The sequence below is a fragment of the Salvia hispanica genome, chromosome 3, assembly GCF_029641045.1.
Source record: "Salvia hispanica isolate PSC_SH4W2 chromosome 3, Shi_PSC_v1, whole genome shotgun sequence".
NCBI classification, from domain to species: domain Eukaryota; kingdom Viridiplantae; phylum Streptophyta; class Magnoliopsida; order Lamiales; family Lamiaceae; genus Salvia; species Salvia hispanica.
The window spans coordinates 18,412,238-18,437,671 of NC_142694.1; the positions used below are offsets into that span (position 1 = coordinate 18,412,238).

General features: G+C 36.9%; 1 protein-coding gene and 1 pseudogene across 3 annotated transcripts; both read left to right on the top strand.

Moving 5' to 3' along the window:
- The first annotated feature begins 370 nt into the window (after window positions 1–370).
- LOC125209432 (tricyclene synthase Oc15, chloroplastic-like) lies at window positions 371–8,634 on the top strand (annotated as a pseudogene). The gene is made up of 7 exons (XR_016136220.1): window positions 371–547; window positions 2,858–3,126; window positions 3,292–3,652; window positions 3,725–3,948; window positions 7,800–7,938; window positions 8,014–8,247; window positions 8,341–8,634. The product of XR_016136220.1 is annotated as a tricyclene synthase Oc15, chloroplastic-like (transcript).
- Window positions 8,635–20,710: 12,076 nt separating this feature from the next.
- LOC125212871 (tricyclene synthase Oc15, chloroplastic-like) lies at window positions 20,711–23,792 on the top strand. 2 transcript variants are annotated; one of them, XM_048113153.2, is made up of 7 exons: window positions 20,711–20,967; window positions 21,689–21,965; window positions 22,121–22,478; window positions 22,586–22,807; window positions 22,904–23,042; window positions 23,153–23,386; window positions 23,475–23,792. In XM_048113153.2, exons 1-7 carry the CDS (start codon window positions 20,767–20,769, stop codon window positions 23,763–23,765), a joined length of 1,722 nt encoding a protein of 573 aa, XP_047969110.1. In that variant the 5' UTR covers window positions 20,711–20,766; the 3' UTR covers window positions 23,766–23,792. The 2 variants fall into 2 exon arrangements, with proteins under 2 accessions (XP_047969110.1, XP_047969112.1); XM_048113155.2 differs by having other exon boundaries at window positions 23,536–23,792.
- Window positions 23,793–25,434: the final 1,642 nt, after the last annotated feature.

Below are 25,434 nucleotides of genomic sequence, written 5' to 3' on the forward strand. Positions count from 1 at the left end.
AGACCCCCTAATCCACTAACACTAATTTCACTATTTTTCTCTTACTTTACTATTTTTATTTCCATATCTCTTATTTTACCAATTTTTAAAAAAAATCATCCATTTCAAAAGTTTGGAATATAACTTTATGGGAAGGGGGAGTAGTACTTTCAATCATTTTTTTTGATTAATCAATTTTCACCTTAACAGTAAAATTTAATTTTAACAGAAATAAAATATAATCGGGTCCATTAGGTAAAAACATGCATATTGCCTAACATATTAGGACACAAAATTTAAATAGTATGTTGAGAGGATATATATGACCAAGAACTAACAACAAACACATTCAATAAGAATGTAACGCAAGTCCTTAATTAGGTTTATTAAAATGTGTAGTTTGTTGATGAAAACACCATTCTCTGAATACCAATTTCGCAGATCTCCGACGCAGCGGCAGTCGGCATCCGCCACTATTAGGAGGAGATCCTCCATGCAATGCAGGTTTACCCCAAGAGGAGCTTCTACTTACCACTTTGATGATCCCAACAACGACGACATTTTCAAGGTGATGATTCTACTCCATCTCTATTCTTTCACTATAGCCAATATGTCTAGCCATTGACACATCTTAACGATGAGTTCACAATATACTTTCTCCGTGTGTGAAAAATAACATTTTTTGAAACGACGCGAGCTTTAATGCAAAATTAACAAAGTAATAGAGATATAGTAAAAAAAGTGTATTAGTCAAAAATGGATCCGACCTCATTAGAGAGAGAAATTTTCTAGAGTAGTAAGTTTCTATTTTTAGGAGACGGACCAAAAAGGAAAGAGTTTCTATTTTTAGGGGACATAGAGAGTATAATAATTAAATTATTATTACTTGTATAAAATATACTGTATATATAATTTATACTTTCACTCGTCCCACTGTGGTAGGTGTGTTTCATTTTGAGCACTTGTTTTGAAAAAAATGATACTCCCTCCGTCCCCATGTAGCTGAGTCGTACTCATTTTTGGGTTATCTCACTATAGTTGATCGTTTTCTTTTGTTACAAAAATTTCTTCTCTCTTACTTACCTTCTTTTACTTTATTCTATCTCCATCTCTCAACCTTTTTCTTTTATTATGCACAATAGTTCATTTCTACGAATATCCATATCTTTAAATATTAAGAAACAGATCATACAAATAATTTAATACTCCTCTTGTTCAAGATTAAGTATTATAAGTTGACTTGGCACGAGTTTTAAGAAATATAATGAAAATGGAAAATGGGTAAAAAAAAGTTAGTAGAGCGTGATTTTTGGTTTTTATCATTTTTATTGTTCAAGTTATGGTTTAACTATATGGTTTTATATGTCGATGTATAAATATTATTAATATTATTATTATTATTATTATTATTATTATTATTATTATTATTATTATCATTATTATCATTATTATTATTATTATTATTATTATTATTATTATTATTATTATTATTAAATACTACTCCCTCCGTCCCGGTTAAGATGACACATTTCTTGGCCGGCACGGGGTTTTAGGAGTTGTTGGTTAAAGTGTTTAATTAGAGTGAGAAAAGGTGGGTGTAAGTATTAAAATAGAGAGAGAAAGAAAGATGAATATTTTAATAAGAGTGAGAAAAAGTGGTTGGATGTATTAATTGGAGAGAGAAAATTTATAAAAAAAGAAATATGTCATCTTAGTTGGGACAAACTAAAAAGGAAAATGTGTATCTTAAGCAGGACGGAGCGAATATGTTTTTTATTATAAAACTTCAATATTGAATGTCTATAGGCATTACCCTTTATCTTTATAAATATAAATTTTTATAGAAAAATAAATTTTAATGTACAATCGATAAAATAAGAGAAATAAAAAAGAGGTTATTGTAATATTGTCAGTGAAAAATAGTATTTTTTTATTGAAATATTGTTAGTGAAAAATTAGTACTCCCTCCGTCCCACATAATTTGAGACACTTTGACCCGACACAGATTTTAAGAAATTTAATGGAAAGTGAGTTGAAAAAGTTGGTGGGATGTGGTCCAACTTTTAAATTACTATTAGTTTTATAATTTATAATAAAATGTGAGTATGAATGAGTTAGTGGAATATGTGATCCAATACCAAAAATAGTAAAAGTGAAGTGTGTCAAATTATGTGGGATGACCCAAAATGAAATACTGGATCAAATTATGTGGGACGGAGAGAATATTTTTTTATTAAAATATTGTAAGTGAAAAATTAGATTCACCTCTTTAGAAATAAAAATATTTCCTATAATAGAAAGTGAGGGACTAAAATGTCACATCATTAAGAGAAAGATGGAATTAATAATAGAGGCTTAATAAATGGGCTAATGAGTCAAATAATAGACTTTTGCATTTTGATCCTATTATTGTCTAGCTAACTCCCCATCCTAAAACTTCATATTTACTTCATTTCGCTGCAATTCAAATCTGAAAAAATTGCAAATATGATCGAGTATCTCTACCCATCTCACGTCTCCCAGCCTCGTGGCCTATGAGATCTGAGCGGAACTTCCGTGGGTTCGACAGCAGCTCTGAATCTCGATTCTGATGAAACTATTGGATTCACGATGGGATCGGCCGACCGATCCTCCCACCCCTTTGACTAGCTAGTAACTCGAGTAATTAATGACATGTTTATGTGATGTCAAAAGATGTATAATAAAGTTTGTTACATTTTTATATGTTAAAAAATTTAAGATACATCTAACATTAGTGATTGATTAATCACATGCATCTGTTATACTGTTGTTAACTAACACAAATTTGTTTCTTACTTTCTTTAAGCCCATTTGGTCTCAACATGTGGACATGTAGTATTACAACTTTATTGTGTAGGGCTATTTTGTAGGTGAATACGAAGAGAAATTGGAGAAGATGAGAGATTTAGTAAAGCTTAAGGGCGACGGAGATGATCCGACGGAGAACATGATACACGATCCAAAGGCTAGGCGTGGCCGGTCATTACCGGAAGGAGATTGATGCAATTGTGCAGAAGCATTATTTGAAATTAGGAGATGTTAATTTTTGTGGATTTCATTCATCGCTTCATCAAGTTTCTCTTTCATTTCGACTGTTGAGACAAAGAGGACACCATGTATCTGCAGGTTTATTCCCTCTCCAATGTTGATGCTATTTTTATTTGATACAGACAAACACCTAACAAACGCAACCACCGAAAGCTATAGAAAACCAACAGAACAAACAAACATGCCCACCACCTCATTAAAAACCAATAATTGTACTTCATTACATTCAACATTTTTTTACAGATGTGTTCAACAATTTCAAGGGTCAGGATGGGAAGTTCAGAGATGAACTAAAGCAAGATGTTTGGGGATTGCATGAATTATGCGAAGCTACACATTTGAGTTTTGAAGGAGAAAACATACTCAACGAAGCACAACATTTTAGCAGCCAACTACTGCATATATACTTAGCTGCTAATTACACCAGTTCTAATGTTGTGAAGATGAGATTTAGGCACCCTTTCCACAAAAGCATTGCAAGATTGAACTTCCAAAGAGATGTTATAGGCAACGATAAATGGATAACAACGTTAACACAGCTGTCGGAAATGGATTTTCTCTGGGGAAAATATGTCCATAGAGATGAACTACAACAACTTTCCATGTAAGCAAATGGATTCATTATGCTCCATGGTAAGAATGGATTTGTATATATAATTTTTAAAATGAATTACAGGTGGTGGAAAGATTTGGGGTTGACAAGAGAGCTAAAGCTGGCAAGAAATGAGCCAAGTAAATGGTACACATGGTCCATGGCAATGCTGATTGATGATATCAGCCTATCTTCACAGAGGCTGCACCTCTCCAAATCCATTGCTTTTATTTATTTGATTGATGATATTTTTTTGATCTTTATGGCACCTTAGATGAATTGATTCTCTTTACAGAAGCAGTTCATATGTGTTAACCTGTGTATGCTAAATGATAATCTTGCTGAGGAGGATGCAAACCATGTGGAAGCCACGTCTGATTCTAGTATGAAACGTGGCAAAATCATTCCCAGCTGGAAAGACATTCTGATGAAAGAAAGAACCAATTTGGATAAGAGCTAACTCAAGAGACAGCTCATCAGCTGCTCAGATCTTTGTTCTCTCTTGTTTGTTGCTTGCAGAACATTGTCGGGCATATGTGTCCATATTCTAGTATGTTCTAAGCTTCACTATATATGTATGATTGAGGTGTATTGCACCTGTAACTTCATAAATAATCAGTCAATTCAATGAAATCAAATATTGATATTCTAAGCTTAGCTTCTCTTTGTACTTTATTCATGTATCCCCTGCTTTCCTATTATGGTATCAGAGCCTAGGTTAATCCTAGGTTCTCTGTAGCCTCTTGCTTTTCTTTTCTTTGATCGTTTCTTTCTACAAAAATGGCTGAAGCAGAGAACTCTTCAAACACTAATGGAAGTGGTGCTGATTCAGCCTACACCACTTTCCCTTTCTTATCTCAAAGCCATCCTATAGCTATTAAGCTCAATGGCACCAATTTTCTTGTCTGGAAACAATAAATCATGACCACCATTAGGGGTTATGAGCTTGAGTCATATCTTATGGAGGATCAAGTCATACCTCCTAAAATGATTGAAGGAGCAGGAGGCTCGTCCAGACCGAATCCAGCCTATCTCCTCGCTTGGTGCAGGCAAGATCAATTTTGTCAATTTTGATATTATGGCTTTAGATATTATGTCAATTTTGTTGATCAATTTAGTCGTTTCACTTGGTTCTATCTCCTCAAAACTAAGGACGAGCTTACTGCTGTATTCAAACATTTCAAATCATTTGTTGAAACTCAGTTTGGTTCAAAAATAAAATCACTTCAAAGTGATTGGGGTGGAGAATATAGGGGCCTTACTTCATTTCTCACTCAAGAAGGTATTCATCATCGTGTTTCTTGTCCCTACACACCGCAACAGAACGGCATGGCTGAAAGGAAGCACAGACACATTGTTGAGATGGGTTTTGCTCTCCTCGATCAGTCTGGTCTTCCTTCCTATTTCTGGGATGATTCTTTTGCAACTGCTGTTTATCTCATCAATAGGCTTCCCTCTCCCATCATCAATGACTCCTCACCATATGAAAAGCTCTACAAATCATTGCCTAACTATCATGATCTGAAAACATTTGGCTGTTTATGTTATCCACACCTTAGACCTCTCAACAAGTCCAAACTTGAGTTTAGGTCTGCTTCTGCCACCTTCATAGGTTATAGCTCATCTCATAAAGGTTACAAAGCACTTTTAGGTAATGGAAAAGTCATAATTACAAGGGATTTAGTTTTTGATGAATCCATTTTTCCTCATAAATCTATCCCTGCCTTTCAATCTCAGGTCTTTTCACATATCCACCAAGTTCCTCTCACTTCCACTCCTACACCCACTGATCATGCTCCTAGCATTCCTCAATCAGTTTCTTATCCCTCTTCTCTTCCTATTTCCACTGATGATGCTTACAATAATCAAAATTCTACCAATTCCACTCTAATCATCAACACTCCCATTTTACCTTTGATCACAGAACCTGCTTCCTCTGCTGATACTTCATCCTCTCCTGTTGATACTTCATCTTCTCCTGCCATTCCTATTCTCTCTCATTCACCTACTCATTCCCCCCCTCCTGCCCCAGTCAGACAACACCATATGGTAACCAGGGCTCAGCGAGACATCTACAAACCTAAAGCACTCACTGCCAAAACCCATTCTCATTCCTCCATCAAGCCTGATGAGCTCCATCTAATCATCCCTCATTCACCTAAGTTTGCAATTGCTATTCCCGTGTAGAGATGTGCTATGACTGATGAGTTTCTTGCTTTATTGAGAAATAAGACTTGGACACTCACTTTTCTTCCTCCCGGAAAGAATCTCATTAGCTGTACATGGATTTTTCGGATTAAGAAACATGCTGACGGATCAGTGGCTAGGCACAAAGCTAGGTTGGTTGCCCAAGGATTTTCTCAAGAAGCTGGCTTTGATTTTACTGAAACTTTTAGCCCTGTAGTGAAGCCTATCACTATACGAATCATGTTGAGCATGGCTGTTTCATCTGGCTGGTCTATACGCCATCTTGATGTTAACAACGCATTCTTGAATAGGGATCTGAAAGAGGAAATATATATGCATCAGCCTCCTGGATTTGAGCAGGGTGCTCCAGGTATGGTTTGCAAACTTTCTAAAGCCATATATGGTCTCAAGCAGGCATCGCGAGCTTGGTTTATCACCATTCGTTCAGCACTCTTGAATCTTGGTTTTATTCAGTCCAAGGCAGATAACTCATTGTTCTTCCACAACTCAAAATCTGAAACTATCTATTTGTTGTTGTATGTGGACGATATGCTTATTACTGGAAATTCCCCCTCTGGCATTCAGCGTGCGATCAACCAACTTCATAACCAATTTGCTCTCAAAGATCTTGGAGAGGTTAAACATTTTCTGGGTATTGAAGTATCTAAAGCCTCTCAGGGCCTTCACTTATCTCAAGCTTCCTATATCAAGGAGATTCTAAAGAAGGTGAAGATGGAGGCTGCCAATACTTCCCCTACTCCTATGGTTTCTGATCTTAAGCTGAGCAAATTTGAAGGTGAACCAACAGTTGATGGAAAACTATATCGTAGTGTTGTTGGGGCTCTTCAATACGCTACCATTACGAGGCCAGAATTGAGTTACTCCGTCAACAAAGTTAGTCAGTTCATGTCTTGTCCTTTGGACCACCATTGGAAAGCTGTCAAGCGGATCCTTCGCTATCTAGTTGGCTCAACTGATTTAGGGATTCATATAACTGCTTCTTCATCCACTCTTTCTGGTTTTTCTGATTCTGATTGGGCCTCCGACGTTGATGATCGCCGCTCAACCTCAGGTTACTGTGTGTACTATGGTGACAACCTAATTTCTTGGTGTGCTAAAAAGCAGAAAGTAGTATCGAGGTCCAGCACCGAGGCGGAATATCGCAGCTTGGCTCTTCTTGTTTCTGAAATCACTTGGATTCAGTCATTGCTATCCGAATTGGGTCGACATCCTAAGGCTTCCCCTGTTGTTTGGATTGATAATTTAAGCACCATAGCATTGGCATCAAATCCAGTCCTTCATTCTCGGACCAAACACATTGAACTTGATCTTCATTTTGTTCGAGATAAGGTTGCAGCTAATCAACTAGACCTTCGACATGTTCCATCCCTCGACCAAGTTGCAGATATTCTAACAAAACCTCTGAGTCACCAATTCTTCGCGAGGCTCCGCAACAAGCTCCGCGTTTGTTCCCTAGCCTCCCTTGAATTGAGGGGAGGTGTTAACCTGTGTATGCTAAATGATAATCTTGCTGAGGAGGATGCAAACCATGTGGAAGCCACGTCTGATTCTAGTATGAAACGTGGCAAAATCATTCCCAAATGGAAAGATATTCTGATGAAAGAAAGAACCAATTTGGATAAGAGCTAACTCAAGAGACAGCTCATCAGCTGCTCAGATCTTTGTTCTCTCTCTTGTTTGTTGCTTGCAGAACATTGTCGGGCATATGTGTCCATATTCTAGTATGTTCTAAGCTTCACTATATATGTAGGATTGAGGTGTATTGCACCTGTAACTTCACGAATGATCAGTCAATTCAATGAAATCAAATATTGATATTCTAAGCTTAGCTTCTCTTTGTGCTTTATTCATGTATCCCCTGCTTTCTTATTAATATGTAAGACAACAATTTATACACATAAGTAAATTGGAAAATGTAAATTTCCCTATGATTTAATTCAAATTTATGCAGATGGGACTATGATGCGATGAATATGCTGCCGGGCTACATGAAGCTGTGTTACAAGGCACTGCTTGATACCAAAAACCAGATTGGATGCACCATTTGTGAAGAGCATGGATACAATCCTATAAACTCTCTTAAACAAACGGTACGTTTCTCTAACTCAACGAGATGGTGTGAACATGCTTTATTCTATGTTTTCTTATACAATTTCTCAATGTAGTGGGCAAGTTTGTGTGATGCATTTCTAGTGGAAGCAAAATGGTTTGCCTCAGATAATTTTCCAAATGCAAATGAGTATTTAGCCGATGGAAAGGTGAGCTCAGGGGTGCATGTGGTGTTAGTCCACTTATTCCTTCTTTTAGGTCACAATGCTACCAATTTGGATGATATATCCAATCTAATTTCATCCGTTGCTGCAATTCTTCGCCTTTGGGACGACATGGGGACTGCCCAGGTAGTGAACTTTTGAATTTTTTTCGACTGCGTTTAAAGAGATTCTTTGGGATCACACATGATAGCTAATTTTGCGGATATCATTCGTGAACAGGATGAGCATCAAAATGGTGCTGATGGATCATATATACAATGCTACATGAATGATCAACCGGGCATATCATATGACCAAGCACTAGAGCATGTCTCAGATATGATAGAAAGAGAATGGAAACAGCTCAACAAGGGGTGCTTCAATCTGAACAATCACTCAACACGACCCCTTCAAGAAGCTTCTCTTAATCTTGCAAGAGTGGTGCCTCTCATGTATAGTTATGATGACAATCAACGGCTTCCGGTGCTTGCAGGATACATGAATCTTATGTTGCGTCTTCCAGTCGCGATTTAAACCCGACAAAACAGAGGCAGAAACACATTTCGACAGAGGCAGCGAGCAGGCAGCGGCAAAGTCGCGATTTTCCATCTTCTCCGGCGCAATTGTCCATCTTTTCCGACGAATTTCAAACATATTCGGTATTTGTTCTTCAATTTGGCTACATTTATCCCTTATTGCTTAATTTCTGTATGTTTTCCCTAATTTAACAAAGTTAGGGTTTAGGATGAAATTGATGAAATTTCGGAAGATTTTTGTTGTTTTGTTGCCTATTTGTGTGTTTCACATGTATATAATTAGGAAGTGATTCAATTTTTGATGAAGTTGGATTGTTGAAGTTGAAGTTTATGATTAAATTGAATTGAAGTGTGTTTTTCAGTTGTAGTTGCAATTTAAGTTGGATTGTTGTGATTAAAATTGAATGTTGATTAAGTTGGGTGATTATTTTGAACTTAAGAATGTTGGAATGTTGATTCAATTTGAGTTTAGAGTTTATGATTATGTTGGAATGTTGATTCAATTTGGGCTATTATTTTGAAGCAGATGGCATCTTCAAGTTCTGAAGAACAGTTATGTTATGGACCTGAGGATCCATCATTACTCTTTCATCAAACCGAACACATTTCAGCCTCCTTGTTGGCGAATGGCACATCAAATGTGTTTAGAGTTCGTCGGACGGAAAGTAAGGTCTGGACAGTGCAAATACATCCAACTGTGAAACATTGGCTTGATGTATGGGGTTTCAAAGGCTTGTTGGAATGTGGAAGGCCGCTGAGGATAGACAACGAGCTTATCACTGCCTTGATCGAGCGCTGGAGGCCTGAGACACACTGTTTCCACCTACCAGCTGGAGAGGTTACTGTAACCTTACAGGATGTGCAAAGCTTGTGGGGCTTGAGAGCCGACGGTCGTGTTTTCACTGACCGTGACTACCCTATCGGATATGACGATTGGCCCAGCAAGTGTCGAGATATGTTAGGATGGATACCTGACGTAGAAAATGAAACGAAGCAGGGCGGTTTGTTAATGACATCTCTTATCCACCAAACGACGATACCTTTGGAAGATGGGCTGTATGATTATGTATACATGCAAATGGCACGTATTCATGCGCTGATCTTGTTAGGGGGTCTTATTATACCGGACACCACAGGGTGCAAGGTCCCCTTTATGTGGTTGAATGCCTTTGACGATGCCTTTGACGTGTTTAGTATCAGTTGGGGTAGCGCTGCCTTAGCGTTTCTGTATCATTATTTATGCGAGGCATCTATAGGCAGACAGAAAAGAGATGTGGGTGGACCTATGGTTCTTTTGTAGCTATGGGCGTGGGAAAGAATGCCCACATTGAGGTCATCCTTTTTGATATCGCCTATGCACACGCCGTATACCCCATCTGGAGCCAAGTAATGTATTTTTTACATTAACTCACTTAACTATGTTTCTCTGTTAACTTTTGACATAAATGTTTTGTATAGGTGGCACGGAGTTACTGAAATTGGAAATGCTCCCCGATATTCAGTAGCTCATTATCGTGATCAGTTATCACTGATTCGTCCCGGTCAGGTGAAATTTATTTTTGTTGGGTTAGTTAATGAATTTACTATTTTCTGAACTATGAAATTAATTTTGATATTTATATTATTTTTTTGTAGTTTGTGTGGACACCGTATACAGATTGTATCCTGCCTGATTACTGCATTGATTCGACTGCATCCTTCTTGTGCGACACTTACTTGGTGTGTTGGTCATTTGTCGAGGCACACGAGGCTGGACGAGTTGCCGACAATTTAACCGCTACCAAGGTATTCCTGAGTATCGTGATAGGATGCTAGGTGATGCGGGACATTTGTCTAAAAGTCACCGCCGTGGGAGGAAGGGTGCTGATTGGGCAAAGATACATAAATTCTACATAGATGAATGGGATTTGAGACACGACAGGTCCCAATCAACTTTTCACCATGCAACGGCGTCCATGGAAGGTTCCTGTCATCCGGGCTATATGGCTTGGTACAATAGGATCACAGTGTCGTACCTAGTTCAACCTGGGACGCAGTCAACAGTTGGGATGAACGAGTCAGCCTCTTCGTTGAAGTTGACAGTATGTTATGTTTTTGTATATAAAAATGTATTTAGTTTGATGTTTGTATAGATTGATTGTATAGATTGATAATAATGATTCTATATTTGTATTATCTAGGTTGAGGCCCTTTAGGGGATATGACATTTGACCTCTGAACACGACAACGACCCTCGGTTACGGCAGATCCGAGAAATTGCTACTGAGGCCCTTCGTGCGACGAACCACACTGATGTGATGGAGTATCCAGCTTCGCAACGGCGAAATGTGGCCATGCCGCCACGCCCACCAACTTCTCTTCGTCATGGATTGCCGGGTGTTCGGACGAGTGGACACGGGTGGACACGACAGCATAGGTTGTCGCAGTCGCAGCCCGAGTATACGGTACCATCGCCACTGCATCCAGAATACGATCCCCCAGGTTGGACTGTCTACCAAGGGTCACAGTCGCAAGCCACGAGCACTCGCAATAGGGATCACGATCATCATGTGACTCATTCTTTGGCGGTGGGTCTGATTGGAATGCAGCGCTAGCAGGACGTGATCCATACTTCCAGAATTATCAATTCGTGGATTCGGTTGGGGAAGAAGAAGGCGAGGACGAAGAGGGTGAGGGCGAGGAAGAAGAGGGTGGGGAATCAGGGAGTGAGGAAGATGATGTAGTAGTAATATCTCGACCACCCACCGAGGGATCGTCACGACCAACAGTGAAGAGTTCATCAAGTAAGATTGGGAAGGCTATGCATAATGTATTGAGGGGGTTTTCAACAAGGAAGAACAAAGGGAAAGCTCCAACAAAATTCACGCCTTCGGGGAAATAGGTGTTTGATAGGGGCTTCATTTGTATCTTTAGTGTGAACTTATATGTTTTAATTCTTGCAATTTTCAGGTAAATTCTTGGAAATTTTTTACAAAATTGACAATACAAAGTATCGATTGTCAAATAATCATTCCACCTGGATAAAAAAAAATGACAACAATATTCATCTGACATAATAACTGTCAACAAAAGTCAATATAATAAGTGTCAACAACATCTACCACAAAATTTTGATAAATAAACATAGTAACTGTCCAATAAGATCCACCATCAGTTTCTGCAGCAAAAAACAAACATCAACGATATTCAGCTTCGAAGCCATGCCTTCTCTTGTCAGCTGTTCCTGCAAATCAACAAAAATAGTCAATAAAAAAACTAATAGCTCTCAAATGCACAACTCAATCAATGCCAAAAACAAGGAAATATATACCACGAAATTACTGAACAGCACCGTCTGTGCAATTTCTTCGGTCATGCCCCTCTTTCCCGCAATTTCTGCAACGGCGGGGAGCCCTCGGTTCATCTTCCTCGCAGACATCCATTTGATTACGTATCCTCCTTCTTCTAATTCGGCCATGCCTTCTAGGAATCAACTGCTGGGGGGTGATGCGCAATTTCCATGGAGGTTCAACCCAATAATCTTCGTGTCTTGGTGCATCAAATGAATTTTCACCATAGTACTGTGATCTCCATGTACTTAGGTAGTAGGACTTATCTATAAGGTCAATCATGACGTGACCTCTGTCTCTAGCAACTGCACAACCATGTGAACAAGGAATTCTCCACGTCTGCCACTTACCACAACTATACGTCGACTCCAGATACCTGACTTTTTGTACATTGTTGCCCTTTGACAATCCATTTTCTATTCTTCCTCGAGTTCGGACATGATACTTCCCTGTATCTCGGTCAACTACAGTAATGTAATGTTTTCGCCCCTTTGAGTCATTCCTAGCAAGCATGTCCCTCGCCCACGGGGTTAACTCACCTTCAGTGTGTTCAATTGTTGTCTTCTTCTGCACCCACCATTTCACCGTACTCCAAAATGTCAAATCAACCAAAGCTCTAATTGGCAACTCTCTAACACCCCGCAACACGTTGTTGTAGCTAGGGTTGTCACGGTACGGTATACCGCACCGAAAATCTCATACCGCATACCGTACCGCAAACTGCGGTATGAGAAAATGTCATACCTATACCTTACCAAATTCTTCGGTATACCGCAATGCGGTATACCGAAAATTCGGTATATCAATCTTTGAAAACCTTTACCTTACCGACATTTCGGTATACCGTACCGTGTTGCGATATACCGCGGTATACCGCAAATGATACCGGTTTGATGTATAAAATATTGAAAATAACCTTTACTTTTTAATTTCTTACTGTACATTTTTTGGTTTGGAAGATGTATGTAAGCACGGTCTTAGACCATGTTGGAATATCACACAAAAAATAAAGTTTTTTTGCTCTTCCATTCAATAAACCTTGTCTACAAACTGAAGAATCATTAAATCAAGTACAAAAGGAGAAATTTTGCACAATATTATAGCAACAACAGCCAACAACACATACCCACTTCACACCCATTAATTCATTCCTAAATCCGAACAAACAACCCAAATACCCAATGAATTAGACAAAATTGGGAAAAGAGATAAAAATTAAATTCACAACCAATTATCTATAATACTTACCAATATTATACAAGAAAGAGAGAGATTCTGTGAATCTGCGGCAGCAGACGGCGGTGGTGGAGTGCTGCGGCGGACGACGGTGGTGGAGTGAATCAGCTGCGGTGAACGGCGGTGGTGGAGTGAATTAGTTGCGGCGGACTGCGGTGGTGGAGTGGTGCGGGTGAGTGGTGGTGACGGAGTGGTGCGGCGGAGTGGTGGTGACGGAGTGGTGCGGCGGCGGATTGGAGAATTGTGATTTAGAATTAGGGATAATGAATATTGAATCATTGATGGTCGATGGCTGGTGTAATTTTGATAATATAAATATTAGTATAATTTTATAAATAATAAATATATTAAATATATATAATTATTAACGGTTTATACCGCAAAATTACGGTATATACCGTAATTTTGCGGTATATACCGTAACTGCGGTATGATGCGGTATGGTGCGGTATACCTCGGTATATGCAAAATCCATACCTTTGTCGTACCTTAATTTGTCGGTACGGTATCATACCGTACCGAAAAGTACGGTATACCGAAAATTCGGTATTTCGGTATTTTTTTCGGTACGGTAAGTGCGGTATTTCGGTATGACGGTATATTTTGCCAGCCCTAGTTGTAGCACTCCGACATGTTTGTTGTGGCCACCCCCCATCGAAGTGTGTCATCGTAGCATAGTGACCAACATTCTTTTGTAATCCTATCAAGCATTCGCATCGCACCACTGCTGACATCAGATAGTGCTCGACTTCTTCTGTCAAATTTACGTACCTGAGTACTGACCCCCAACTTCCAGATCATGGCCTTCAAACTGGGGCCCTTGTGCTTCTTCAACACATTTGCCCTCACATGGACCAAACAAAATTTGTGGTGTATCTGCGGGGCTCTTGTCATGATTACAGACTCCATTGCTTTGAAGATTCCTTTATGCCTATCTGATATAATGCACACATTCCTCTCGTATTTCACCACATGAGTTCTTACATGATCCAAAAACCACGACCAACTGTCATTGATTTCTTCATCCACCACAACATATGCAATAGGCAAGCATGTCTTGTTAGCATCAAAACCACAAGCAACAAGCAACTTACCTTTAAATCTTCCTCGGAGGTGAGTCCCGTCTATTGTTAACACCGGTGCAGCCTTCTGGAAAGCATGTATTGCAGGCTCAAATGCCCAAAAAACATAGTTGAACACATTTGTACGTCTCTGACTCAATAGCTCATTGTGCTTCCACTCAACAATTGTGCCCGGATTCTGTGACTGGAGTTCAAACATGTAGCTTGACAACTGCCTAAATGATTCCTCCCATCCACCATATACAAACTCTATAGCCTTTCTCTTTGCATACCATGCCTTCTTATAACTGATTGACACACCAAATATGTCTTGAACATCAGCTATTATTGAGAAGACCTTGAAATCGGCACATTGTCGCACATGATGTCGAATACACAGAGCAATCATTGTCGATGAGAAGTTAGCATGATCTCTGTTAGCACGATGGCCTACACATATCGTCATGTCGCCCCACCCACTTTCTAACTTCCCACATATCGTCATGCGCCCTTTGAGTAACTGAAACCTCCCACTTACATTCCCTTGCTTTTTCAGCGTCGGTGGTGCTGATGATGCCAATACCTGTTGCTGTCGTTCCTGCAGGAAATTTGCATACGGCATGCCACCTTCTTAATTTGCTCTCGACGACCTTAAACTGTTTTTCCTGCCACAAACTCCACATAGTTATAGCAGTCTTCACATGTAGCTTCGAATCAAATTTTGTTCCCAACACAATCCGATGCGGCTCATTCTCATCCCAATACAAATTGTTGTGTTCATTATCAACACCATCATCAGATACTCCAGAAGGACGACTTGGTAATTCGTGAAAGAATTTCAACCCTCTAGTGTTGTATTCCGGAAGTGGTTGTTCACCTTGTACAACAGGTTTACATGGTATTAGCTCATCATCAGAAGAACCATCACCATCATCAGAAGAACCATCACCATCACAGAGATCGGGTTCTGGCTCAGTATCAGATAGTGTTGTTGGCTCATTAAGAACATCTGCTACATCTACCTCATCATTCAATCCACCACTAACATCAACAGCATCTACATCATCTCTCTGCTCATTCATACTATGATCAAAGTTCATATGTTCACCCTTCGCAGATGATCCAATACCACATTCAGAGCTCAAAAGTTCAACCCTCGCAGATGATCCACTACCAAAATCAACAACTCGTGGGATTTCTGAACTTCTAACAGGTGAATACTCAACAAATAATTCAATACACCCACTTGAATTTTGAGCATTGTTGAACATAAACATTACACTTTCATCATTGCAAATCACAGAACATGTATAACTCATCCCGGAAGCAAACACTATACATTGTCTCCACAATAATTCTATAGTGTGTTGGTTCACATCTACTCTCATCGCATCACATATCATTGCTACCAATTCAGAATAGAAAACACACGAATTTAATACGATGGAGCTCCTCGCACGAGGTGGATCATAACCAATACCCATATGTGGTAGTTGAACTACTCTACCACCCCAATACAAACTCACAAATACTTGCATGATTTCTGCATCACAAACATTTTCCAAAAACAACAATGAGGGACATTTTTTCTATAAGCCCTAATTTTTAATAAATTGGGTAAAACTAACAAAGTAGAGCAAAATAAACACGAATAATGATAAATGTAGCCAAATTGAAGAACAAATACCGAATATGTTTGAAATTCGTCGGAAAACATGGACAATTGCGCCGGAGAAGATGGAAAATCGCGACTTTCCTCGCTGTCTGCTCGCTGTCTCTGTCGAAATGTGTTTCTGCCTCTGTTCTGCTGGGTTTAAATCGCGACTGGAAGACGCATAACCCTTATGCGTCACTAATGAAAGACGCATAACGGTTATGCGTCACTAATGAAAGACGCATAATGCTTATGCGTCACTAAATAAAGACGCATAACTGTTGTGCGTCACTCCAAAACGCTAATTTTATGTGCGTTTTTACTTGACGACGCATAACCCTTATGCGCCATTAAGTAAAGACGCATAACAGATATGCGTTTTACTTATAAAGACGCATAACCTTTATGCGTCACTCCCTAACTGGGAACAAATTTATTCTTCTTCATTAAAATGAAATGCTATTACCAAGCTAGAACAAAAGAAGAATTAACCCATCTTATGTTGCTAAGTCCAGCATCATTGGAGCCACAAAATAAGATCAACTCATCATATTAGTGTACTCAATTTTGCTACAACTGTAACACCAGACTTCCATTGTAGAGCAAATATAGTTAGATCTAGATTACAACAAATGGTACATATCATTCAACCAACGTCTGATAAGTATTTTGTTTTAGTTTGGTATATAAAACATGATCAAACATAAAATAAAAAAATTAATAAATAAATAACAGAAAGTCCATACATTGATATTTACATGTCAATATAATATATGTACAATGTCAACACAATTGTGTTGACATACCATCATAAGAATCAAGAAAATTGATTAACTGGGAGTAGTTAAATTCTACTCCCTCCTACTCCTGCGGTGAAATATTGTCCAATTTTACCATTTTGGTCCTTCCGTGAAAAGTTCACCACTTTGCTTATTTTTTATTTTTAGTAAATGGTCTGCACTTTTCACTAACTCTTTACACTCACATTTTTATTATAAAACTAATATATAAATGTGGGGCTCTAATTCTACTAATTTTTTCAACTCACTTTTCTACACATTTCTTAAAACTTGTGTCTAATCAAGCTTGGACAATATTTTGCAGACGGGCGGAGAATTAATTAACACATGACACTATTAGAGACCCCATTATATCTTTGGATCCAATAGTGTATGTTTGGTGGTAGTTATCAAATAAAGCCTAATTATAGTTCAGGAATAAAACCAAATAATTTTAGCTTGTGTATTTACCGGTAAATACCCTATAGAATACGTATCTAGAGGGTACTTTGTAGGGTATTACCCTATAGGATATTTACCCAATACTGCTCCGGTCCATCTCCAGAAGCGGACCTCTTAGTGATGATGAGGGACCACCAAAAGGTCCTCCGTATGGGAGAGAGGGACCTCTCGGTGAAGGGCCAGTCTCTTGCTGAAGGATAATAAATTAATTATACCCATTATGCCTAGCTCTCATATATATTGTACAAACTTTAAATTTTTAAACACAGTGTCAATACAACGTCAACACAATGTCAACACAGTGTAAATTATCAAGATTTTGATGTCAACACAATGTCAATACGGTGTCAACTGTTGACACTGTGTTGATATTTTATGTTGTTGTTATTTTATAATCTGTTGACATTTTTTAACTGTCAGATCATAGTTTGGAGATTGTACAATATTTAGAGTTTGTATTTGATTACATTATGTGAGGGCAAGCAATATCCCACATAGGAGAATGAACAAGAGTTGCAAGCATATAAATGGACTACCCCAACTCCATTAGTATGAGGCTTTTTGGGGAGTATCCCAAGAGCAAAACCACGAGCTCTTTACTCAGAGCGGACAATATCATATTAATGTGGAGTTCGGATATGTGCCACTGATCCCAACACATTTCTATATATTTATATGTCTAGTATGGATTAATTCTTTACATCGTTGAATTATTTGTTCTAATTTATAAGATTTAGAATTTTTAGTAAAAATGGTTGTGGGACTAATTCTCAAGATTAGCACACTATAATTGAGAGATTCGGACTAATTCTTTGTCGATATATATATATTTTTTTAGTTCTGGAATATAGTCTCACTAGTGGAACGTTGTCCCGTTTAAACTTTTGTGAAAACATTATAATATTGAATAGTTACTATAAATTTAAAGATATTAGGCTTAAGTGGGGTTCGGTTTGCTAAATAAAATAATACTAAAATATAATCTAGGATCAAGTTTTGAGAAATATTTTAGTTGGGGGAGGTTGGCCATAACTAATTATCTCACGAGTATCCATCTTGGATTGAGTTATGAGATTCATTCTTATGAATCAAACACACTACGTATTTAATATAAGATACAATCTTGCAAATCGAACAACTTGTAGTACTATATGTTATGAAACTAGGTACAAGATAAATACGTAATACTACAAACAATGGAAATAAAAGTAATCAAGGAAAAAATTGTACAGAAATAATTAATCTGAAACTAATTGAAAATAATAATAAAAAAAAAACTCTAAACCATACGTTATAGGATTTGAGGAAATTTCCTTTTGGCAAGACAAGATAAGTCACAGTAGTGCTCTCGAATTTGACGTGTCCTTTTCCAAAGATAAAAATAGCTTTGTTTCAGGGACGGAGCCAGAAATTCTATATAGATGAAGCAAAAATACACATGAAGATATTTTAAAGATTAGAGAAGGGGCATATATAGGGATTAGAGAAGGGGCATATATATGAGATATTTTTAAAAATTTTAAATTTATAATCAAAATAGTATAAATAATATTTTTGAGGTGGAACATTTGCCCCTTAGTGAGTCTAATATGGATCTGTCCCTGCTTTGTTTCATATGTAGCGGTAACGTTGACAACTGAACTCCGGCAAACTGGATGAGATGAGAACAAATTAAAGCTTCGACATATGAAGAATGCAAAAAGAGATCCTACACTATATGGGATCAACAATACATGACATTAAAAAAAATCTTGATAAACTAGGAGTAAATCTGAATTACAGGTGCAGTCTATATTATAAGGACATGAGTCATTTAGTCTGCAGGGATATTATAATTAGTTTCAGAGGGACAGAGTTAAAAAAATTTACATGATTCATTATTGTGGAAGTTTGGTGAGTGAGGATACAGTGCACATGGAGGATTTGGTTGCTAATGTATTATTTAGATTCATTTAACTAATATACTCCATATTTAAAACAATACTCATTACTAGAATATGCTTTATGAATGGTGCAAAAATAGTGCACGTCTGGAGATATATTTCTGCTAACGTGGCTAATTTATATGCAATTGACAAGAAGGTGGGCATTATCAACAGTGCCTTCAAAATCAGCCTTTATATATATAGGAGTATAATTTATAATACTACCTCCGTTCACCAAAATTTGTCCTACTTTGATCCGGTACGAGTTTTAAGAAATGTAATATATGTGAGTTGAAAAAGTTAGTGGATTGTGGGTCCTACTTTTATACATTAGTTTTATAATAAAATGTTAGTAGGGATGAGTTGGTGGCATACGTGGTCCACTACCAAAAATGATAAAAGTGAAATGGGACAAATTTTAAGGGACGGACGGAAATGAAAAAATGGACAAATTTTGGTGGACGGAGGTAGTATTTATAAATAAACTAGTTTCGTTTTATTAGTCAAACTTATTTCATTTTTTTTTTATCATTTTTCATATTATTACTTCTTATTTCCAAATTACTCCCTCCGTCCGGCAAAGATGATACATTTCTTAGCCGTCACGGGATTTTGAGAGTTATTGATTAATGTGTTTAATGGAAGAGAGAAAAGGTGGGTGTAAATATTTAAATAGAGAAAGAAAGAAAGATGAATATGTTAATAGGAGTGACAAAAAATAGTTGGGTATATTAAAAAATTATCAAAAAAATAAATGTGTCATCTTATTTAGGACAAACTAAAAAGGAAAACGTGTCATTTTGTGGGACAGATGGAGTATGATACTAATGAAATTGCAAATTATGAAAAAAATTAACACAGACTGAATTTACTAAAATAAAAATTACATAGAATTAAATATGCAACAATGAGAATTATATTCTCCCTCCATCTGTCATTAAATCTCACTAGTTTCCTATTTGGTCCGTCGCCTATACTTGTCACGCTTACCTTTTACGGTATGGACCCGCATTCCACTAACTCCTTTATTTCACTTTCAGTCTATATTCTATTTATTCCATACTCTATCAGCCATTAGATATCACATTTTAATTCGGCATGGGTGTTAAAATATATACTACCTCCGTCCCCCAAATTTTGACACAATTTACTATTTCGGTCCGTCTCTGAATATTTGACACACTTCACTTTTTATCATTTTTTGTAGTGGACCCCATATTCCACTAACTCATTCATACTCAGATTTTATTATAAAACTAATACTTTAAAAGTAGGACGCACATCCCACCAACTTTTTCAACTCACTTTTCATTACATTTCTTAAAACCCGTGCTGGGTCAAAGTGTGTCAAAATTTGAGAGACAGGAATAGTAATAGAAAGTGTGTTGAAAGTTAGTAAAATGTGAATCATATTTTTATACATTACTTTTATAATAAAAGTATAGTGGGACGGAGGAAGTAGCACCGTTTACGACCTACCTAATGTCAAAATCATGCACAAGTTTTAAAAATATGCCTATTGTTCTAGGACACATGTTTCCATATGTTTGGTTGAGTGATTGTTAGTAAATTAGTGTGCTATGTGAGAGGGTAGGATCCAACACTATATATACATTATACATTCAATAAGAATGAAACGCATTGAGAGAAAGAGGGAATTTAGTCCTTAATAAGGTTGATCATAATGTCTAGTTTAGTGATGAACACACCTCTTCCTAAACACTATTCTTGCAGACCTCTGATGCTGCGGCCGTCGGAAGCCGCCACCGCCTGGAGGAGAAACCCCGTGCAATGCACCACCAAATTTTTCGCTAACCCGAGAGTAGCTTCTACACTTCAAGACTACCACCTTGATGTCGATCCCAGCAATAACAACATTTTCAAGGTGAATTTTCAACTCAATCTATATTCTTTCACTACAACCAGTGGCGTATGCACACTGGAACAGGGGGTACAACTGTACCCCCAAAAGTTTGTTGTTTAATACTATATGTAGTCACATATTGATAAAATCCATCGGTAGCCTAGTGGTAAATTCGCTCCTGTTCGAATACTCTTGGGGATAGTTTTACTTTTGACTTTTTCTTCTCCAAACTTGACTTTGCTTTAATCTATACTAAGTACTACAATTCAACTTTGCTTTAATCATTATATTCACACCCACATGTATATATATTGCTAGGTACTAACAAAATATGAATACTTGTATTGCAAATATATAATATACATTCCAAATGTGTAATTTATGTGATACTATAAATTTATTTGTTTTTTAATTAAAATTAAGTTTTTTGATAAAAAGATAAAAATAAAAAAAAAAAGATTTTATTGTTAAAAAAATAGAACAATTGAAAAAATATAACAAAGAAAACAAAAAAATTAGTCAAAATTTGAAATTTAAGTCAGTAATTAATTTTTGCACCCCCGGATTAAAAATCCTGGATACGCCACTGACTACAACCAATACGTATATATGCCTAGTTACTCCAGTAGTGTAATGTTTTGTGATGCCAAAATATGTATACTAAAGTTAATTTGTTACATCTTTATATGTTAAATAATCACATGCATCTATTTATACTTTTTGTTACAACTTTTATGTGTAGGGTTATTTTGCAAGTGAATATGAAGAGAAATTGGAGAAGATTGGGGATTTAGTGAAGTCGAGGGGAGAAGAAGATGATCCAATTGAGAGCTTGATATTTGTGGACACGATCCAACGGCTAGGCATGGCCGGTCATTACCGGAAGGAGATTGACACAATTATGCAGAAGCATTATTTGAGATTAGGAGATGTTGATTTTTGTGGATACCAATCATCTCTCCTTAAGGTTTCCCTTTCATTTCGAATGTTGAGACAAAGAGGATACCATGTGTCGGCAGGTTAATTCCCTCTCCAAAGTTTATGCAAATGTCACAATTATTTATAGGAAAATTTACAAGTTATAATACTTATTCTGGTCGAGAATTCAATCTATATCAAGATATTTATTTTAGTTGTGAAGATAATAATATATGTAGCCATAATATATATACAGATGTGTTCAACAATTTCAAGGGACGAGATGGGAAATTCAGAGATGAACTAAAGCAAGATGTATGGGGATTGCTTGAATTGTTCGAAGCTACACATTTGAGTTTTGAACAAGAAAACATACTCAACGAAGCACAACATTTTAGCAGCCAACTACTGGATAAGAACATATCTGCAAACACCAATTCTAACGTTGTGGAAATGAGATTTAAGCACCCTTTCCACAGAAGCATTGCAAGATTGAACTTCCAAAGAGATGTTAGAGGCATCGATAAATGGACGAAAACGTTAACAGAGCTGTCGGAAATGGATTTTCTCCGGGGAAAATGTGTTCATAGAGAAGAACTGCGCCAACTTTCCAAGTAAGCATATGGATTTTGACAGTTTTTGAAGGATAGTTTAATAATTTAGCATGGTTTTACTATATAGTAATTCTTAATAAAATGATAAGAGGTTGTCGTTATTACAGGTGGTGGAAAGATTTAGGACTGACAAGAGAGCTAAATCTAGCAAGAAATGAGCCAAGTAAATGGTACACATGGTCCATGGCAATGCTGATTGATGATATCAGCCTATCTTCACAGAGGCTGCACCTCTCCAAATCCATTGCTTTTATTTATTTGATTGATGATATTTTTGATCTTTATGGGACCATAGATGAATTGATTCTCTTTACAGAAGCAGTTCAAAAGTAAGACAATTTACACACATAATTAAGTATATGGAAAAATGTGAATTTCATATGATTTGATTAAAATGACAAAATATATTGATGAATTTTATACAGATGGGACTATGATGCAATGAATATGTTGCCAGACTATATGAAGCCTTGTTACAAGTCATTGCTTGATACCACAAACGAGATTGGATGGACTATTTGTAAAAATCATGGATACAATCCTATCAACTCTCTAAACCAAACGGTACTTACGTTTTGCTGTTATGTTATGCCAATTAATTACTCTCAAATTCAACAAGATGGTTTGAACATTCTCTATTCCATGGTTGCTTATACAATAGTATCTTAATGCAGTGGGCAAGTTTGTGTAATGCATTTCTAGTGGAAGCAAAATGGTTTGCATCAGAGAATTTGCCAGATGCAAATGAGTATTTAGCCAATGGAAAGGTGAGCTCAGGGGTGCATGTTGTGCTAGTCCACTTATTCTTTCTTTTAGGTCACAATGCTACCAATTTGGATGATATATCCAATCTCATTTCCTCCGTTGCTGCAATTCTTCGCCTTTGGGACGACTTAGGGACTGCCGAGGTAGTGAAATTTTAATCCTAGACATCTTAACTTTGTCTGACTAACTCTAAATAAAACACTAGAATCACATAATTGGATAACTGAACAGGATGAGCATCAAAATGGTACTGATGGATCATACATACAATGTTACATGAATGATCAACCAGGCGTATCATATGAGCAAGCACGAGAGCATGTCTCACATATGATAGAAAGAGAATGGAAACGGCTCAACAAGGAGTGCTTCAATCTGAACAATTACTCAATACGGCCCATTCAAGAAGTTTCTCTTAATCTTGCAAGAATGGTACCGCTCATGTATAGTTATGATGACAATCAACGGCTTCCGGTGCTTGCAGAATACATGAATCTCATGTTGCTAAGTCCAGCAAAATAAGATCAACTATTTTGAGTTCTCTCTTTAGTGTACTTCTCATTATCTATAATCATAGTCTATAGAATAAGATTTGCTTATAGTAGATATATAAGGCACACAGAGACGAGAAAGGGCATAGTAATCGAACAAAAGCTTCCGTCTTCAAATAATTCACATCAATTTTGCTACAACTGTAACACCAATCCATTGTAGAGCATGTATAGTTAGATCTAGATTACAACAAATGGTACATATATTCAACCAACGTCTAATAAGTATTTTGCTTTTGTTTGGTATATAAAACATGATCAAACATAAAATTGAAAAAATTAAAAAAAAAAAAAGCTTAAAGTCCGTACATTGATATTTACATGTCAATATAATATGCGTACCATGACATACTATGTTCACATCATAAGAATCAAGAAAAATTGATTAACTGGGAGTAATTAAATTCTAATTAATTCACATACACTTCAAACATCATTGAATTATTTGTTCTAATTTATAAGATTTTTAATTTTAGCTTAAATGGTTTTGGGACTAATTCTCAAGATTAGCACACTATAATTGAGAGATTCAGAATTCTTTGTCGGTATTTATTTTTTGAGTTTGGGAATTAATATAGTCTCACTAGTGGAACTGTTGTTCCGTTTAGATTTTTATGAAAACATTATAATATTAAATAATTACTAAAAATTTAAACACGGTACGCTTAGGGAGGTGTTCGGTTGGCAAGACTAAATCTCATGATTAAATATGTATCATGTTTGGTTCATAAGATTGACCCTCACAACTTAATCCTAGATGGATAGTCTCATGATAATTAGTCATAGCTTCCTCCTCCAACTAAAATAATCCCACAACTTAATCCTAGATGGATAGTCTCGTGATAATTAGTCATGGCAACCGAACACCCCCTTATAGTACTCCCTCCGTCCCCCATTAGGAGTAACACTGTGACCAGGCATGGATTTTAAGAAATGTAAAGAAAAGTTTGTTGAAAAAGTTAGTGGAATATGAGACCCACTTTTTTATATTGGTTTTATAATAAAATGTGAGTGAAATTAGTTAGTAGAATGTAGGACCTACTTACCATTTATAGTAAAAATGAAGTGCGAAACTGAGTAAAGATAAATGCGAAATACTGCAAACAAAGGAAAAAATAAGTAATCGAGGAAGAAGATTGTACACAAATAAAATTGAAAAGGAAAAAATAAGTAATCGAGGAAGAAGATTGTACACAAATAAAATTGAAACTAATTGAAAATACGGAAACAAAACTTTAAACCATACATTATCAGATTTGAGGAAATTTTCTTTCGGTAACACAAGATACGTTACGATAGTGCTCTCGAATTTGACGTGTCTTTTCCTAAAGTAAAATAACTTTGTTTCATATGTAGTAGCACTGCTGGTAATTGAACTCCGGCAAACTGAATGAGGCGAGGATAGAACTTCGACAAATGAAGAATTCAAAGAGAGATCTTATACTATATGGGGTCAACAATGCATGAAATAAACAAGGAGTAAATCTGAATTACGAGTGCAGTCTACATTCATTATTGTGGATGTCGGGTGAGTGATCAGGGTACAGTGCGCATGGAGGATTTGGTAGCTAACGCATTATTGAACCACCTCCAATCATACACCAAATCTCATTTTTGGTGTAAAAAAGTTCTCCAACCAT

What these genes read in the sequence shown, in the direction of transcription:
- LOC125212871 (XM_048113153.2), top strand. Translation starts at nt 20,767, where the DNA reads ATGTCTAGTTTAGTGATGAACACACCTCTTCCTAAACACTATTCTTGC. An exon ending in AGGATACCATGTGTCGGCAG is followed by an intron (nt 21,966 to 22,120) that starts GTTAATTCCCTC and finishes ATATATATACAG; the next exon opens with ATGTGTTCAACAATTTCAAG. An exon ending in TTTACAGAAGCAGTTCAAAA is followed by an intron (nt 22,808 to 22,903) that starts GTAAGACAATTT and finishes AATTTTATACAG; the next exon opens with ATGGGACTATGATGCAATGA.